The 17,590-nt window shown below is 53.7% G+C and overlaps 2 protein-coding genes across 2 annotated transcripts in view; one reads left to right on the top strand and one right to left on the bottom strand.

Annotated features, from left to right (window-relative positions):
- ACAD9 (acyl-CoA dehydrogenase family member 9) overlaps nucleotides 1–15,692 on the top strand; it is a 59,082-nt gene extending 43,390 nt beyond the window's left edge. The window contains exons 9-18 of the mRNA XM_082849080.1: nucleotides 8,240–8,315; nucleotides 9,747–9,817; nucleotides 10,070–10,189; nucleotides 10,770–10,898; nucleotides 12,608–12,687; nucleotides 13,254–13,380; nucleotides 13,573–13,650; nucleotides 14,155–14,283; nucleotides 14,892–14,964; nucleotides 15,301–15,692. Of these exons, the coding sequence (XP_082705206.1) occupies nucleotides 8,240–8,315; nucleotides 9,747–9,817; nucleotides 10,070–10,189; nucleotides 10,770–10,898; nucleotides 12,608–12,687; nucleotides 13,254–13,380; nucleotides 13,573–13,650; nucleotides 14,155–14,283; nucleotides 14,892–14,964; nucleotides 15,301–15,401 (984 nt within the window). The 3' untranslated portion in view covers nucleotides 15,402–15,692. The remainder of the gene's footprint in view (nucleotides 1–8,239; nucleotides 8,316–9,746; nucleotides 9,818–10,069; nucleotides 10,190–10,769; nucleotides 10,899–12,607; nucleotides 12,688–13,253; nucleotides 13,381–13,572; nucleotides 13,651–14,154; nucleotides 14,284–14,891; nucleotides 14,965–15,300) is intronic.
- Nucleotides 15,693–16,172: 480 nt separating this feature from the next.
- CFAP92 (cilia and flagella associated protein 92 (putative)) overlaps nucleotides 16,173–17,590 on the bottom strand; it is a gene marked incomplete at both ends in the record, with an annotated part of 129,553 nt that continues 128,135 nt past the window's right edge. The window contains 3 exons of the mRNA XM_082847443.1: nucleotides 16,173–16,231; nucleotides 17,044–17,185; nucleotides 17,258–17,452. Coding sequence (XP_082703569.1) covers nucleotides 16,173–16,231; nucleotides 17,044–17,185; nucleotides 17,258–17,452 — 396 coding nt within the window. The remainder of the gene's footprint in view (nucleotides 16,232–17,043; nucleotides 17,186–17,257; nucleotides 17,453–17,590) is intronic.

Raw genomic sequence — 17,590 nt, 5'->3', positions numbered from 1 at the left:
ATCTTCTTTATCCATTCATCTGTCAGTGGACATTAAGGTTGTTTCCATGGGCTGTTTATCTCCTTTGAAGAAATATTTTTCCAACTCTATGCCCGTCTTTAAATTGGGCTATTTGTCTTTATATTGCTGCTCTGCCCTAATTTACTGGGTGGCCTGGGTAAGTGTCTTCACAGTGGGAAGCTGCCCCCACCTTGACTGTGAACAAGGATCAAAGCAGGACCTCCCTGGCCTCCTGAGCATTACAAGAATCACCCAAGGACCGTCAGCCAGGGCTCCAGCCACTGCTGCCTGGGAAGTGTGGAGCAGAGGGTAGGGGAGGTGGAGGGCACACAATGGGCGTCTGTGTGCAGATGTCACACACAGATGAGGGAACACGGGAGTCCCCTGAAGCCCGTCCCTGGGGAGTTGCCATCCACTGTTCACACTTTTTTACCTATTTTATTATTATTTTATGTTTTTGAATTTTATTTTTTTATACACCAGGTTCTTATTAGTTACCCTTTTTAGTAGTATATATTAGTATATATGTCAATCCCAATCTCCCAGTTCATCACACCACCACCTCCCACCCCCTGGCGCTTTCCCTGGTGTCTATACGTTTGTTCTCTACATCTGTGTCTCAATTACTGTCCTGCAAACCAGTTCATCTGTACCATTTTTCTAGGTTCCATATATATGCATTAATACACAATATTTATTTTCTCTTTCTGACTTACTTCACTCTGTATGACAGTCTCTAGATCCGTCCACATCTCTGCAAATGACCCAGTTTCATTCCTTTTTATGGCTGAGTAATATTCCATTGTATGTATGTACCACATCTTCTTTATCCATTCGTCTGTCGATGGGCATTTAGGTTGCTTCCATGTCCTGGCTATTGTAAATAGTGCTGCAATGAATATTGGGGTGCATGTGTCTTTTTGAATTATGGTTTTCTCTGTGTATATGCCCAGTAGTGGGATTGCTGGGTCATATGATAATTCTATATTTAGTTTTTTAAGGAACCTCCATACTGTTCTCCATAGTGGCTGTATCAATTTACATTCCCACCAACAGTGCAAGAGGGTTCCCTTTTCTCCACACTCTCTCCAGCATTTGTTGTTTGTAGATTTTCTGAAGATGCCCATTCTAACTAGTGTGAGGTGATACCTCATTGTAGTTTTGATTTGCATTTCTCTAATAATTAGTGATTTTGAGCAGCTTTTCATATGTTTCTTGGCCATCTGTATCTCTTCTTCGGAGAAATGTCTATTTACGTCTTCTGCCCACTTTTGGATTGGGTTGTTTTTTTAATATTGAGCTGAATGAGCTGTTTATATATTTTGGAGATTAATCCTTTGTCCGTTGATTCGTTTGCAAATATTTTCTCCCATTCTGAGGGTTGTCTTTTCGTCTTGTTTGTAGTTTGCTTTGCTTTGCAAAAGCTTTGAATTTTCATTAGGTCCCATTTGTTTGTTTTTGTTTTTATTTCCATTACTCTAGGAGGTGGATCAAAAAAGATATTGCTGTGATTTATGTCAGAGTGTTCTTCCTGTGTTTTCCTCTAAGAGTTTTATAGTGTCTGGTCTTACATTTAGGTCTCTAATCCATTTTGAGTTTATTTTTGTGTATGGTGTTAGGGAGTGTTCTAATTTCATTCTTTTACATGTAGCTGTCCAGTTTTCCCAGCACCACTTGTTGAAGAGACTGTCTTTTCTCCATTGTATATCCTTGCCTCCTTTGTCATAGATTAGTTGACCATAGGTGTGTGGGTTTATCTCTGGGCTTTCTATCCTGTTCCATTGATCTATATTTCTGTTTTTGTGCCAGTACCATACTGTCTTGATTACTGTTGCTTTGTAGTATAGTCTGAAGTCAGGGAGTCTGATTCTTCCAGCTCCATTTTTTTCCCTCAAGACTGCTTCAGCTATTCAGGGTCTTTTGTGTCTCCATACAAATTTTAAGATTTTTTTTTGTTCTAGTTCTGTAAAAAATGCCATTGGTAATTTGATAGGGATTGCATTGAATCTGTAGATTGCTTTGAGTAGTATAGTCATTTTCACAATATTGATTCTTCCAATCCAAGAACACTGTATATCTCTGTTTGTATCATCTTTAATTTCTTTCATCAGTGTCTTATAGTTTTCTGCCTACAGGTCTTTTCTCTCTGTAGGTAGGTTTATTCCTAGGTATTTTATTCTTTTTATTGCAATGGTAAATGGGAGTGTTCCTTAATTTCTCTTTCAGATTTTTCATCATTAGTGTATAGGAATGCAAGAGATTTCTGTGCATTAATTTTGTATCCTGCAACTTTACCAAATTCATTGATTAGCTCTAGTAGTTTTCTGGTGGCATCTTTAGGATTCTGTATGTATAGTATCATGTCATCTGCAAACAGTGACAGTTTTACTTCTTCTTTTCCAATTTGTATTCCTTTTATTTCTTTTTCTTGTCTGATTGCTATGGCTAGGACTTCCAAAGCTATGTTGAATAATAGTGGTGAGAGTGGACATCCTTGTCTTGTTCCTGATCTTAGAGGAAATGCTTTCAGTTTTTCACCATGGAGAATGATGTTTGCTGTGGGTTTATTGTATATGGCCTTTATTATGTTGATGTAGGTTCCCTCTCTGCCCACTTTCTGGAGAGTTTTTAGCATAACTGGGTGTCAGATTTTGTCAAAAGCTTTTTCTGCATCTGTTGAGATATGATCGTATGGTTTTTCTTTCTCAGTTTGTTAATATGGTGTGTCACATTGATTGATTTGCCTATATTGAAGAATCCTTCCATGCCTGGGATAAATCCCACTTTATCATGGTGTATGATCCTTTTAATGTGTTGTTGGATTCTGTTTGCTAGTATTTTGTTGAGGATTTTTGCATCTGTATTCATCAGTGATACTGAACTGTTCTTTTTTTGTAGTATCTTTGTCTGGTTTTGGTATCAGGGTGGCCTCACAGAATGAGTTTGGGAGTGTTCCTTCCCCTGAAAATTTCTGAAGAGTTTCAGAAGGTTGGGTGTTAGCTCTTGTCTAAATGTTTGATAGAATTCACCTCTGATGCCATCTGGTTCTGGATTTTTGTTTGTTGGAAGATTTTTAATCACAGTTTCAACTTCATTACTTGTGATTGGTCTGTTCATGTTTTCTATTTCTTCCTGGTTCAGTCTTGGAAGGTTATACCTTTCTAAGAATTTGTCCATTTTTTCCAGGTTGTCCATTTTATTGGCATAGAGTTGCTTGTAGTAGGCTCTTAGGTTGCTTTGTATTTCTGCAGTGTCTGTTGTAACTTCTCCTTTTTCATTTCTCATTTTATTGATTTGAGTCCTCTCCCTCTTTTTCTTGATGAGTGTGGCTAGAGGTTTATCAGTTTTGTTTATCTTCTCAAAGAACCAGCTGTTACTTTTATTAATCTTTGCAATTGTTTTCTTTGTTTCTATTTCATTTATTTCTGCTCTGATCTTGATGATTTCTTTCCTTCTACTAACTTTGGGTTTTGTTTGTTCTTCTTTCTCTAGTTCCTTTAGGTGTAAGGTTAGATTGTTTATTTGAGATGTTTTTTGTTTCTTGAGATAGGATTTTATTGCTATAAACTTCCTCCTTGGAACTGCTTTTGCTGCATCCCATAGGTTTTGGATTGTCGTGTTTTCATTGTCATTTGTCTCTAGGGTTTTTTTTGTTTGTTTTTTTTTTGTGGTACGCAGGCCTGTCACTGTTGTGGCCTCTCCCGCTGTGGAGCACAGGCTCCGGCCACGCAGGCTCAGCGGCCATGGCTCACGGGCCCAACCACTCCGTGGCATGTGGGATCTTCCCGGACCAGGGCACGAACCCGTGTCCCCCTGCGTCGGCAGGCAGACTCTCAACCACTGTGCCACCAGGGAAGCCCTCTAGGTATTTTTGATTTCCTCTTTGATTTCTTCAGTGATCTCTTGGTTATTTAGTAATGTATTGTTTAGCCTCCATGTGTTTGTGTGTTTTACGTTTTTCTTTGTGTAATTTATTTCTGATGTCATAGCGTTGTGGTCAGAGAACATGCTTGATATGATTTCAATTTTCTTAAATTTACTGAGGCTTGATTTGTGACCCAAGATGTGATCTATCCTGGAGAATGTTCTGTGTGCACTTGAGAAGAAAGTGTAATCTGCCGTTTTTGAATGGAATATCCTATAAGTATCAATTAAATCTCTCTGGTCTGTTGTGTCACTTAAAGCTTGTGTTTCTGTATTTTCTGTCTGGATGATCTGTCCACTGGTGTAAGTGAGGTGTTAAAGTCCCCCACTATTGTGTTACTGTCAATTTCCTCTTTTATAGTTGTTAGCAGTTGCCTTATGTATTGAGGTGCTCCTATGTTGGGTGCATATATATTTACAACTGTTGTATCTTCTTCTTGGATTGATCCCTTGATCATTATATAGTGTCCTTCCTTTTCTCTTCTAACGTTCTTTATTCTAAAGTCTGTTTTATCTGATACAAGTATTGCTACTCCAGCTTTCTTTTGATTTCCATTTGCATGGAATATCCTTTTCCATCCCCTCACTTTCAGTCTGTATGTGTCCCTAGGTCTGAAGTGGGTCTCTTGTAGACAGCATATAGATGGGTCTTGTTTTTGTATCCATTTAGCGAGCCTGTGTCTTTTGGTTGGAGCATTTAATCCATTCACGTTTAAGGTAATTATTGATATGTATGTTCCCATTACCATTTTCTTAATTGTTATGGTTTTTTGGGTTTTTTTTAATCATGGTACGTGGGCCTCTCACTGTCGCGGCCTCTCCCATTGTGGAGCGCAGGCTTCAGATGCACAGGCTCAGTAATTGTGGCTCACGGGCCTAACTGCTCCGCGGCATGTGTGATCCTCCTGGACCGGGGCACGAACCCGTGTCCCCCACATTGGCAGGCGGATTCTTAACCACTGCGACACCAGGGAAGCCCTGGGTTTGCTTTTGTAGGTCCTTTTCTTCTCTTGTGTTTCCCACTTAGAGAAGTTCCTTTAGCATTTGTTGTAGAGTTGGTTTGGTGGTGCTGAATTCTCTGAGCTTTGCTTGTCTGTAAAGCTTTAGATTTCTCCCTCGAATCTGAATGAGATCCTTGCTGGGTAGAGTAATCTTGTTGTAGGTTCTTCCCTTTCATCACTTTAAATATGTCATGCCCACTCCCTTCTGGCTTGTACAGTTTCTGCTGAGAAATCAGCTGTTAACCTTATGGGAGTTCCCTTGTATGTTATTTGTCATTTTTCCCTTGCTGCTTTCAGTAATCTTTCTTTGTCTTTAATTTTTGCCAATTTGATTACTATGTGTCTCGGCATGTTTCTCCTTGGGTTTATCTTGTATGCGACTCTCTGAGCTTCCTGGACTTGGGTGGCTATTTCCTTTCCCATGTTAGGGAAGTTTTCGACTGTAATGTCTTCAAATATTTTCTCAGGTCCTTTCTCCCTCTCGTCTTCTTCTGGGACCCCTAGAATGTGAATGTTGTTGCGTTTAATGTTGTCCCAGAGGTCTCTTAGGCTGTCTTCATTTCTTTTCATCCTTTTTTTTTTATTCTGTTCCGCAGCAGTCAATTCCACCATTCTGTCTTCCAGGTCGCTTATCCGTTCTTCTGCCTCAGTTATTCTGCTATTGATTCCTTCTAGTGTATTTTTCATTGCAGTTATTGTATTGTTCATCTCTGTTTGTTCTTTAATTCTTCTAGATCTTTGTTAAACGTTTCTTATATCTTCTCGATCTTTGCCTCCATTCTCTTTCCGAGGTCCTGAATCATCTTAACTATCATTATTCTGAATTCTTTTTCTGGAAGGTTGCGTATCTCCACTTCATTTAGTTGTTTTTCTGGGGTTTTACCTTGTTCCTTCATCTGGTACCTAGCCCTGTGCCTTTTCATCTTGTCTGTTTTTCTGTGAATGTGGTTTTTGTTCCACAGGCTGCAGGATTGCAGTTCTTCTTGCTTCTGCTGTCTCCACTGTTCACACTTTTGGTGCTTGTCTTTCTAGATCTTTTTAAATAGTTTACATCACTGAAATATTTCTGCGTGTGTGTGTGTGTAAGAGGTGATAGCTGGTATTTTTCACTTATCAACAAGCCCTCATAGTCGTTCATGCTAGGGAATTTGATTTGCTGAGGTTCAGAACCACACAGCATTTCCTCATGTGGTGACGCCACAGTCGCTGTCCCTGGGTCTCCAGGATCGAGCATTTAGCGCAGTTTCCCTTCTTCCCCACTCGGGACTGCACTGCATGGCATGTATCCTTATACATAACTTGCACACTTCTCTCATCGCCTCCTGAGTTTAAATACCAGTCAAGTTTCTGGGTCAGAGGACGTGGTCATTTTTAAGTTCTTGGTCCATGTTGCCATGTTGCCTGCTGGACGGTTGGACTGTGTGTAAGGTCTTTTCCCAGTCCTTTCCAACTCTGCATTAAAAATTTTTTTTCCATTGTGTTAGGTGAGAAGTGATGGTTTTAGTATGCAAAAGAAAAACAGATTTCTAAAGCCCTATCTTGTGATGAGTGGGATTGCCTGCCAGTCAGCCTCAGCACTGAAAAGCACGACACGCTATGGTGATCCCAGCGATGGCGGGTAGGATGACCACAGGCCCGGGGAATGCCGATGCCGCGTGCGGTCAAGTAGGAGGTTCATCGGGGCGCAGAGGCGGTCAGCGACGGGGGCTGCGGGGACAGCCGTGTCTCGTACCTGGAGTGTAGTTGTGGGAGGGGACTGCTCTGCGGTAGGAAGGTGACCACGCGGCAGGATCAGGCCTGGGTGGGAGGGAACGCCTAGGCTCACGAGCCCTTTCAGGTAAGGCCGAGCCAGCCAGGCCTTCCATCCTCCTGGGGACTGGGGCCTGGTGTCCAGTCCTTTCCTCCTCTTGTTCTTGTTGTAAGTGAAGCTGAGAATCAACCACGATGGGGCTGTGACGTAAGTTTGTTCATGCAGCTGTGAGGTGGCCTTTAAGAACCAGTCTGGGAGGAGGGACCAAGGGTGGGGGTTCAGTTCCTGCTTGCAGTCCTGGCAGGTCAAGCAGGACCGGTGTCCCCCCCCCCTCGTCCCCCCTCCATGTCCTGAGACACAGGGAGTCTGACATTACAGGTCACAGGCCCGAGCGGAGGCACAACAGGTCACATTGCACTGTGACCTCGCCGAGCCCCAGCTTCTGGCCGTGCCCACCGAGTTGCCCACCCGCCTCGGACTCGCCTGTCAGGACCAGTGCTGCCTGCCCAGTGGCTGGAGCAGGTGTTTCCAGTCTCCCCAGCCCCACAGGATCTGTTTTGAGAGTCTCCATTCAGGTTATTTAGCAAGTAGTCATAAATTCAAATTCAGAGGCATGTTTGGTTAATCCCAGTCACGCAGGCGAGCAGTCAGTACAAGCAGTGCCACGTGTGAAGCTGAGCCCCAGGCTGCCTGCTGCCCCCAGGCCCCAGCCCTGCCTTGACGCCTCCTCCTTGGGCCTCACAGGCTTGAGCAGAGGTGGGCAGGTGACAGCGTCCTCTAGGAGCCTGGTGCTGGTGGCCACACGTCCACCGTGTGCCTGGGATGCCCCTCCTCCCCTGCTGCCGGGGTGGCTATGGTCTCTAGGTCCCTTTAGGTCTGTAAGGGGGTGCCTCCCCAAACCCGGGTAGTCTGGTACTTGGGAAGCAGTGTGTGTGCTTGCCGTCGGCTTTCCGTCGGCTTTAGGGAGAAAGTTGGGGTTGGAAGAGAGGCGTGAGGCTGACAGAACTCCTTAGCTAGGGTCATTACTGTAGGCACTGCGGGGGGAGGAGAGCGTCACGTCTGTGAAAGGGACTGGCTCAGTGCAGGGTGCACGGGCGTGCATGTCAGGCACCTGCGTGCTCTGTCTGTGACTGGCTCACCACTTGGAACCTCTGGCTCTTCATCTGTGAAAGAAGGACCCTGACGCTGAAGCGTTGCTGGGAAAGTGAGGAGTTGGCAGTGGGTACCCAGCCAGTCTTAGTTTCTGCTCTCTTCCCCTGAGGCTGAGGGAAGTGGCCACTTCCTTTAGAATAAGGGTGTCCCATTTCTTTTGGGGGGGGGGGTGCCTTCAGGGATGTTTGTGAGAGCATCTCTGACAGGTTGCCTGGTTCTGAGGCGTTGGGACTGTTCTCTCCCGGCCCGGGGAGGGTTGGCAGGATGGTTAACTCCATCTGGATGCTGCCTGTTGTCTTCAGGAAAGCTTTTGGTAAGAGCAGATGAGCACTGTTGCGGTCTGTCCCCTTCAGCCCTCTGGGGCCCTCAGCTTTCCCAGCTGGACCTGCGCTGAGCCCTCCTCTTTCTGCAGGTGGCCATGAACATCCTCAACAGCGGGCGGTTCAGCATGGGCAGTGCCGTGGCTGGGATGCTCAAGAAACTGATCGGTACGTAAGTCAGGGACAGCAGCCCTTTGCGGCAGACTTGCCCCTGGTGCCCCTGCCTGCTCCGGCCCAGGGGCTCTGCCACGTCCCTGGGCGGGTGGGCCAGCGCTGAGCCAGGCCGCTGACAGCCAGTCCTGGCCAAGTCTAGGATCAGGGCTTCAATTTAGACTGAAGGGTGCACTGAGGCTGCCCCTGAAGGGCTAGTGTTGAGGTTTCAACACGCATAGGATGGGGGAGGCGGGGGACCTTCTGGTGGAGGTAGAGAGGGGTGGCTGCTCTGCCCGCTGAGTGAACACCTGAATGTGAGCTGGACTCCGAAAAGCCTGAACACTGGTTGTCTGTGGATGACTCCGCACAGCGGGTGAGCCGCGGGGTCAGCTTGGGGACCCTGGTCCCTCAGCCTTTGGATTGTCCCTTTCCTCTTTTATGGGCACTGAACCCTAGACTTCCCTTTGCCAGTGAAGTTAAAACAGCTTCTAGGGGTTTGGGGGGGCACGGAACGTCACTGCCATCTTTGCTTTGTGCGAGGGACCACAGGGACACGCAGGGCCCTGGCTGTGGTGCGGGCGTACCCGGGGCCAGCTCCCCACTGGGTGCTCAGGAAGCTGCTCAGAGTTCAGGGCAGAGTTCGTTTATAGACAAAGGGACGGACGCTCAGAACAGGGGAATGATTTGCCCGAGATCACACTCCCCGATCAGACTGCGAGCTCAGGGCTTGTCTCCCTCTGCTAAGCTTCCCCCAAGGCCCTGAGCCCATCTGGACTGTGCTTCCTTGTCTGGAAAACTCCTCAATGCAAGGGCTTCGCTCTCGTGGTCAGTCTGTCCCCAGAGGATGTAGAGCCCCTGAGATCGCAAGGCCCAGAAATGGGGGAATGTGGAAGCCTGTCCACCCTGGGTGTCTACCATGCGAGCCCGCTGTGAGAGTGGGTTACGCGTGAATGTCCGTGGGGAGTGTTGGGAGAGTGCTGGCTGCAGGGAGGGGGTCCGCTGTGGGCACGTGCGCGCCTGCAGGGCTGGCGCGGAAGCCACAGGCCACCCTCCTGCTGCCAGACGGACACATGTGCCTGGTGTGAGCCTGCTTCTCTGTGCAGAGCGTCCCGTGGCCTTTGCTGTGTCTCTGAGGTCAATAGTGTTGATGAGGGCAGGGAGACCACGTGGCCCAGGCTCGGCTGCTAAGAGCGAGAGTGGGACCAGACGTGTCTGACTGGCTCCTGATCCTGCTCTGTCCCCCACCCTGGGTGCTACTCAGAGGGGACAGTCACTCCTGAACCCGGAGATGTTGGAAGGCAGGACTCTCATTTTCAGGGTGTCGGTCTCAGCAGACCCGCTTCTCGTAGATCCTGCCTGAGTGTTTGAAGGGTGCTAACGATAGACTGAGGAAATCGTTTTAAGACAGCCAGAAAATTGTTCTTTGATAACTCTGCTCCTCTTCAGAAATGACCGCCGAGTACGCCTGCACGAGGAAACAGTTCAACAGGAACCTCAGCGAGTTTGGCTTGATTCAGGTATGGAGGGTCAAGCACCGCACGGGCTAACTCTACCTCGTGGGCATTGAAAGTGTGCTTGGGGGTCTGTACTGCCGACTCCTAGGCGGTGATTCGGGGAGAAGATGAGCACGTGGCCCCTTTTACGAGTGCCGGGCCTTGGTGCTCTTGGGCACTGGGCCTGGTCTGAATTACCTTCTCTGCTGCTCGGCAGGTTTGGGTCTCAGTACAGGCAGATTCTTTCTTGATTGTGTATTTTTCTGAACGCTCCAGGAGAAGTTTGCCCTGATGGCTCAGAAGGCTTACGTGATGGAAAGTATGGCCTACCTCACCGCGGGGATGCTGGACCAGCCGGGCTTCCCTGACTGCTCCATCGAGGCCGCCATGGTGAAGGTAACCCCACGCACAGCGTGCCTGCCGTCTTCCTCCTTAGTTTGTCGCTACTTAGGTATTTACGAGGTACCCACCATGCCAGGCACCCCTGGGATGCAGCCGGGGAGAGCAGAGTAGCGTAGGAGCAGCAGCAGAGGACAGCGTCCAGCTTACGAGAGGCCAGTGTCTCCCAGCAAGCTGCTGGTGATGACAGCAAAAGAAGAGGATACACACTGTGTATTGTAACTTCCTGTCTTCCTAACAAAGCAGCTGGGCTTCCTGGGGAAGGACTGTGCTGTCCTGAGTCTGTAGTCTTCCTGCATTTTGGTATCAAAACTTCCTTTCATGAAATAGCTGGTTGAGGTAAATAGCACAGAGTTCCCTGTGCTTCTGTCTTGTTTTGGGGAGGGGGGTCAGTTTTTGGCCACCAGTGAGACGTGACAGTCAGGGCTCCTACCTGGGTCGTCTCATCCCAAAGCCCAGTCCTCCGCGTGGAGCCTCCCACCCCGTCCGCAGCCACTTGGCCCCGAGGCAGAGGGTCCTCCTGAAGGGGCTTTGGGGCTGACGGCCCTGTGCTGACCTTGCCCCGGGTCCACGGCAGGTGTTCAGCTCCGAGGCCGCCTGGCAGTGTGTGAGCGAGGCGCTCCAGGTCCTCGGGGGCTCAGGCTACATGAGGGACTACCCGTACGAGCGCATCCTGCGCGACAGCCGCATCCTGCTCATCTTCGAGGTGAGTGCGCCGCCCGCCGGGCTCTCGGCCCCGCCCCGCTCTGCTGTGGACCCCAGAGCCTCGTGGTCCTGGCGCCAGGCCGCAGAGCCCAGGCCGGCTGGCGCGTCCTCTCGCTTGACTGCCCGCAGGTCTCCGCCTGGGAGGCCGGGGTGCAGCCTCCAGTGCCCATTCCAGGTGATGAGGCAGCTGGCAGGGTCACCCCAAGGGCGTTCCCTGGCACCTCTGATGTTGGGAGTTCACAGGCTGGGAGCAGGGAGGAAAGGGCATTGGGACCCCAGAGTCGCCTTTGGGGCGCTACTGGTCTGGTCGTGCAGCCTGGCTGAGAGAGGACGACTCCAGAACACCAGTGTGGTGAGGGGCTGGGGTCTCAGGAAGGAGCGCACTTGGCCTTGGGGGCAGAGAGGGCAGGGGAGTGGAGTGTGCCAGGTCCTGACGGGACCTTACCTGCCGGCACCAGGTAAACGGAGGGAGCAGCGGCCGGTCCTGCTCGGCGGGGCTGGGGTATTGGTGGGGCAGGGTGGGCAGGGCAGAGGGGCTGGGCGGGAAGGCCAGAGAGTAGCCAGCCATGGAAGCCTATTTGGATCGTACTGTGAGGGCCGGGAAGCAGTAACAAAGTTTGGAGCAAAGAATGGCTTGCTTGCGTTCGCGACCCAGGAAATGCCCCAAGCCTGCCCAGGGCGTAGGTGGCAGCGGTGCGGCCAGCGGCTGTGGAGGGAGGCCGGCCAGGATTTCAGGCTGGACACAGGTGTGCGGAGGCAGACCCTGGGACCAGTGCGAGGCTGGGTGCCTGGGGGGCTCCCCCTCCAGGGGAAAGACCGCATTGGCTGCTGGTGTCCCCTGTGTCCTCTCCCTTAGTGGACAGGGCGCGGCCAGCCCGAGGCCCCAGGGACAGGTCCCACCTCACGACCCTGCTGCCCCAGGCCTGCCTCTCCCAAGGCCCCTCCCCTTGGCCCGGGCGAGTGCGGTCCTCTGTGGCTGGTGGGGTGGTCAGCACGGGTTCAGGGGCTCTGAGGGGTGCAGGGCCCTCAGCGTGAACCCAAGACCACCCGGGACGGGCCTGGGTCAGCCTGGAGTTCTCCCTGCTGCCACTTCCGCTCCCACGGAGTCTCCGTCCGTGGCGCGGCCTGGCGGTGTGCCCCAGTCCAGCCCCTGCCTCTCTGACTCTCAGCACCACTGTGCACGACAGGCACAGGCCCCCTGGTCTGCGTCCCTGAGGTCACATGGCTCACGGTTGCGGGGGGGGGGGTGCCCAGGGGTGGCAGCAGGGAAGAGGTAGCCCCCGGGGTGTTGGCACCTGGCACTGCGGTGCGGCCAGCTGCTTCCCGAGGAGCCGGGCCTGGACTGAGCTAGTAGTGGGTCCACTAAGGACTTGTGTCCTGGGTACTAGTACCCTTCACTTCTTTTAAGGGGGCTGTTTCTCTGCTTAAAAGAAGTAAAATCGGAAGCTTGGAAAAAGGAATGACTCATGCACAGTTAGTTGGTCATGGGATGGGGTAGGTCCCAGAGGGAGGCCGCCGCCATCTGGTCAGCCCCAACTTGTCCCATGGAAGCAGTAGCCCACGTGTTGCCCTGGCCCCCGGTCACAGCCCTGCTCCCAGCTGCTTCTGAAGAGTGAGCGGGATGCAGCAGGGCCTAGCCAGTCACACACACGGCACTGCTAGGGCTGCCCTGACGTGGGCAGCCTTTGACCTGGATAATGTTGGCCACAGGGAACCAACGAGATTCTCCGGATGTACATCGCCCTGACAGGCTTGCAGCATGCCGGCCGCATCCTGACTGCAAGGGTCAAGTAGGTACCGCGTCCACCGTCTGCCCCTCGGGTCCACCCTGCCCAGCAGAGGCCTGTCCCAGGGCAGCCAGAGAAGGGCGCTGCCTCATCCGTAGACCAGGCGTGCAGCCTGGCAGGGCTCAGTTGGCTCACAGGCTGGCTGGAGGGAGGGAAGCCGCCAGGGCCCTGCCCTCCTCCTCTGCAGCTCCCGTCTAGAACCGGGGCAAGGAGAGACGCCAGCTCCAAGGCCAGCACAGGACTGGTTTCCTCTCCTGCCCCCACCCTGGGGCCAGGACAGTGAGTAGTCCCTGCCGGCGCCCAGGCATGGCTGGCCCAGAGGACTTCTCAGGCTCTCGGGGAGAGAATAACCTGGAAGCAGGTGTGACCCGGGTGTCCCCTCGGGCTGTACAGGAGATGGCTGCTCCCTGACGAACTGTCCAGGTCCTGGGTTGGCCCCTCTGGCTTTGCATAGTCAGGGAGCTTTTGCCCGGGTTCCCTAGAGCTGCTGGCATGGAGGCGGGGCCGTGTTGCTGGGCAGCAGGAGCCGGCTGCAGGGCCTCTGCTTACAGAGCCTGGGTTCTCTACAGGCAGCTTAAACAGGGCAATGTGACCACCATCATGGAGACTGTCAGCCGGAGGGTTCGGGACTCCCTGGGCCGAACTGTGGACCTTGGGCTGACAGGGAAGCTCGGAGCCGTGCACCCCAGCATGGAGGTGAGTGGGTCCAGCCAGGGGTATCCCCTTCCCAGAGGGGGCGTGGCGGGGGCACCGGGGAGGACCAGGCAGTCCGAGGGTCACCAGGTGCCTTCTCCACCCTGTCACGGTGGAGAACAGCCAAGCCTGGCAGCAGGGCCTGGGCACCACGGGAGGGCGGTGCTGAGCGGAATCCTCCCCCCGGCCCCCCAGGACAGTGCCCACAAGCTCGAGCAGAACGTGCACTACTTCAGCCGCACGGTGGAGACCCTGCTGCTTCGCTTTGGCAAGGTACCTGGGGGCAGCGAAGCGGGCCAGCATCTGTGAGATGCCATTTTGCCAAGCGTGGGGACCAGGCCTAGAAATCTTGGTCACCTTGGAGGGCTGGGGAAGCAGGGCTGGCTGTGGCTGCCTGCCCTGGGGACCACTCAGCTAGCTGGGGAGCGTGGGGGGAGCCCCTGCTGGGTGGGCACCTTCTAGGTGACCAGAGGCTCCCTGGAGCCGGGAGGGGTAGCCCCACCTGGACTTTACTCTTAGGACCTGATCTGTGTTTCTTGCATCCAAAGGTGGTAATAAGCACTGGCCGGTGGTCTCAGCCCGGCTTCTGGGACATGATCTTGTCTTGACTCCTGCCCAGATCTGGACAGAGCTAAGGGAAAACCCGAAGGGAAGGCAGTGTTAGCCCTGCTCCCCCAGGGTGTAGAGAGAGGCTCAGAGATGAGCAAAGGTGGGCCTGGAAGAGTGTGTTGGAGTCGTGTCCGGGTGGCCAGTCTCCACCCTGCCCTCTGTTCCCAGACCATCGTGGAGGAGCAGTTGGTCTTGAAGCGAGTGGCCAACATCCTCATCAACCTGTACGGGATGACGGCCGTGCTGTCGCGGGCCAGCCGCTCTATCCGTGTGGGGCTCCAGAACCACGACCATGAGGTGGGCCTGCCCCTCCCACCTGCACAGGCAGCCTCCCTGCAGGGGTCCTCCTGCTGCACTTTAATGAGGCTGGGTAGTGGGGAAGGGAGGGGCTGGGCGCGTCCAGGGCTGTGTCCTGGGGGTCAGGGTGAGCACGGGGTCCACACCAGCTGACCCAGAAATGGGTGGGGTTGCCAAGTTGTGTCCGTGGCCATAGCTGGTGCTCTCAGCTCCCATGGGCGGGTCTGTGCTGTTCAGGACACAGGGCCACTGCCCTTCACCTTCCTGCCTGGGGGCGGGGAGGGGGAGTGAGTGTGGAATCCGAAACCCAGCGCCCTCACCCCATGTGCCAGCAGGGTGGGTGCAGTCTGAGCACCTGCTGTGTGCACGCCCGCAGTCTTGACGTGCACCGTGCCTGCGGGGATTGAGTCACTTGCCCTGGGGACAGGGCTGGTTTGGCTCACGGCTGCCATGGCTTCTGAGCCAGGCCACCTGACTCTGGTCAAGCTGCCCGCTTTGGCTGACCGAGTTCTTTGAAGCTCAGAGGTCAGGCTCCAGGCCGGGTGGCGCTAAGGCCCAGCGATCCCAGGGTCCTCAGCAGTCATCCTCTCGGACTTTGGTTCTGGCAGGTTCTGTTGGCCAACATCTTCTGCACGGAAGCTTACTACCAGAATCTCTTCGCTCTGTCTCAGCTGGACAAGTGTAAGTGGGCGGCTCAGGTTGGGGGAGAGTGGGGGGGTGGGACCTGATGCCAGGTGAGAGCCTCTTGGGGGGACCCCTGTACCCAGCTGACCTGCGGAGGGAGGAGCGCGGCACGCCACACCCACCGTGCTGACGCGGCTGTCACCGCCTGCAGTGGGAATGACGAAATGGCTTCTCCAGCAGGTGGGGTCGCCAGGGGGCAGCCCACAATCACTTCCTGGGGACGGGGCTGCCACCTTCAGGGCTCCTTCACACCGGAGGGCTGACTTCGTGATGACAGGAATTGCTGGAACATTTTTTTCCAAAGATCACCTACTCTTCCTCTTTCCCTCCCAGATTCTCCGGAAAATCTCGATGAACTGATCAAGAAAGTGTCCCAGCAGGTCCTAGAGAAGCGAGCCTACGTCTGTGCCCACCCTCTGGACTGGACATCCTGAAGCAGGGGGACAGCATCCCTGCTGCTGTCCGCCTGACACACGCCTTCCAGAAGGTAGAGAACTTGCTTTATTACAAGCTGACCAAGTTCCCTGACGGGCTTTCTCCAGGCCCCCGTGGGCACTATTGCCTGACACGATCCCGGGCTCTGAGCCGACACGGGGAGAGCGCGGAGCTGCTGAGACTCGCCTCACCGGGAGGCTTCGGGGTGGAAGCTGGCCTGGGGTGGTAGGGCCGCGTCTCAGCAGGGTGGCCATTTCTGCCAGACCACACGTTCTCCAAGAAACAGCTTGAAAACCGCGTATGTGTCATTCTTTAAGCTAGGAGCCAAAGGAAGGACAGTTTGCGTTTCCCCTTCCAGTGTTTGCTGCACTGGTCACCTGTTTCCTCAGAGCCAGCCTCACGACCTCTTGACCCTGTGCTCCCCCTGTGGTGGTGGCTTCCAGGGCCCTTTGTGCTCATGTGTGAGAAGAGGGCTCCAGGAGCAGAGGGGCAGGTGCCCGGGCCACGGCGCCGTGCGGGTTTGGTCCTGCGCAGGTGATGTTGCTGCTGCCTGACAGCAGGGGCTGCTCCTAGCTGGTGCTTCTCTGCCACTTGACAAGGACGAGCAGCATCTTCCGGCGGCACAGACAGGCCTCTACACACCTGCCCTGGTGTGCTCACCTGGCAGGCTTCCTGCTCGGGCGGTTCCCAGTGCTTTGCCCATCACAGGCGTTGCCTTGAGGCGGCCAGGCTTTGGTCCTGGGAGGAGGAGCCGTCATCCACCTGCGGGGCTAGGCCTGCTGCCGGCGTTCTGACAGCTCATCTTCCCGATGACACTGCAGCTTCTTTGCTGGCGTAGATGGAGAGGTCATGGCTTCTCACCTGGTGCCAGGACAGCAGTCTGCGGGGAGCTGTTCTCACCCATGTGTCTTCAGGTGTGCGCCCTGGGGCTGGGAAGGGCCGGAGCAGCGAGCCTGCTGTCCCTGCACTGGACCACAGCAGTGACCCTGAGCCTGGGACCCTGCCTGCGGCCCCAGAGCCTGGGGCCTCTACTGAAGGGAGGTGGCACAGCCCAGAGCAGGGGAGTAGACCAGTTTCAGCAGCTTGCCAGCACGTCCTCCGGTTTCACGGAGCTGTTACCAGCAGCCCTTAGGAGTCAGGGAAGGAAAGCACTCCACCGTTTATCCAGTCTAGCTTTCTGGGCAAGGGGTCTCTTTCTGGGCAAGGGGTCTGTGGCCAGATCAACTCACCGCTCTTTCTCCCTGAAGATTCTGGTTCTGTTAATTCACAGGTTTGGTTCTCTACCTATAAATGATTTCTGGTCCCTCTTCACAAACGGGGGATGAAGAAGACTTGGAGGGGTGGTGTGGCCAGGCCCCCACCCACCCCCACGGGTGACAACCAGCTGTGTCTGGGAGCCGGAAGGGCCCAGCAGCGCCCAGAGCCTACCGAGGCTGGTCATGGGTAACACAGTGTGAAGCCTGAAAGCCCTTAGCCCTACCTTCCAAGGCCTCCCTTTCATAGAAACCAAGCCCAGAGCGGTGGCGGGACCTGCCCCCCCCACCATCACACAGCAAGTGAACCCAGCTGGAACCAGAAGTTCCTGATTTCCCAGCCCAGGAGTGTGACTGCTAAAACAGAACGGGTGCCGCCCACAGTTACCTGTCCCGGGCTTTGGCGCGGGAGGGGCCGGCGGCGGCTGTGTGTACAGATCCAAGTCCTGGGGGCGCCGGTCCCAGCCCCTGCTCTCTCGGTGCAACACTGGCTCCAGTATGTTAGCAAACAGCGCTTTCTCCCTCCACTCCTACGTTGGGGGGCAGCAGGTCAGGGGGAGGCCCCTGCGGACGCCCACCGGAGACCCACTCCCGCCACCCACCTCTGTGACGGCGCCGAGGGGTGGCAGCCCCAGGTGATGTGTCCTGCCCGTGCTGTGAAGACCGGTCACTTGGAACCCGTTGGGTGTGAGCCAGGCGTCATGGGACTTCCTCTCGGCTTTTCTCTTCTCTGAATCCTGAGGCTCCACTGTGGCTGACAGGTAGCTCTGGGAGTGCGTGAGTCTCCTCCTCGGCTCCTGGAAATGCGAGCAGACGTGGCTAGATGGGCTGACAGCAGACCTCGGTGGGGCTGACCGGCTGCCAGTCTTGGGGGCAGGATGCTGGCTCCTGGCCGTGCGGGGTACATGCTGGTTACCAGAGCCAGGCAGCAGCCC

Source organism: Leucopleurus acutus (genome assembly GCF_964270905.1).
Source record: "Leucopleurus acutus genome assembly, chromosome: 10".
In the NCBI taxonomy this organism is placed as follows: Eukaryota; Metazoa; Chordata; class Mammalia; order Artiodactyla; family Delphinidae; genus Leucopleurus; species Leucopleurus acutus.
This window is presented reverse-complemented; position numbering and strand designations above follow the sequence as displayed.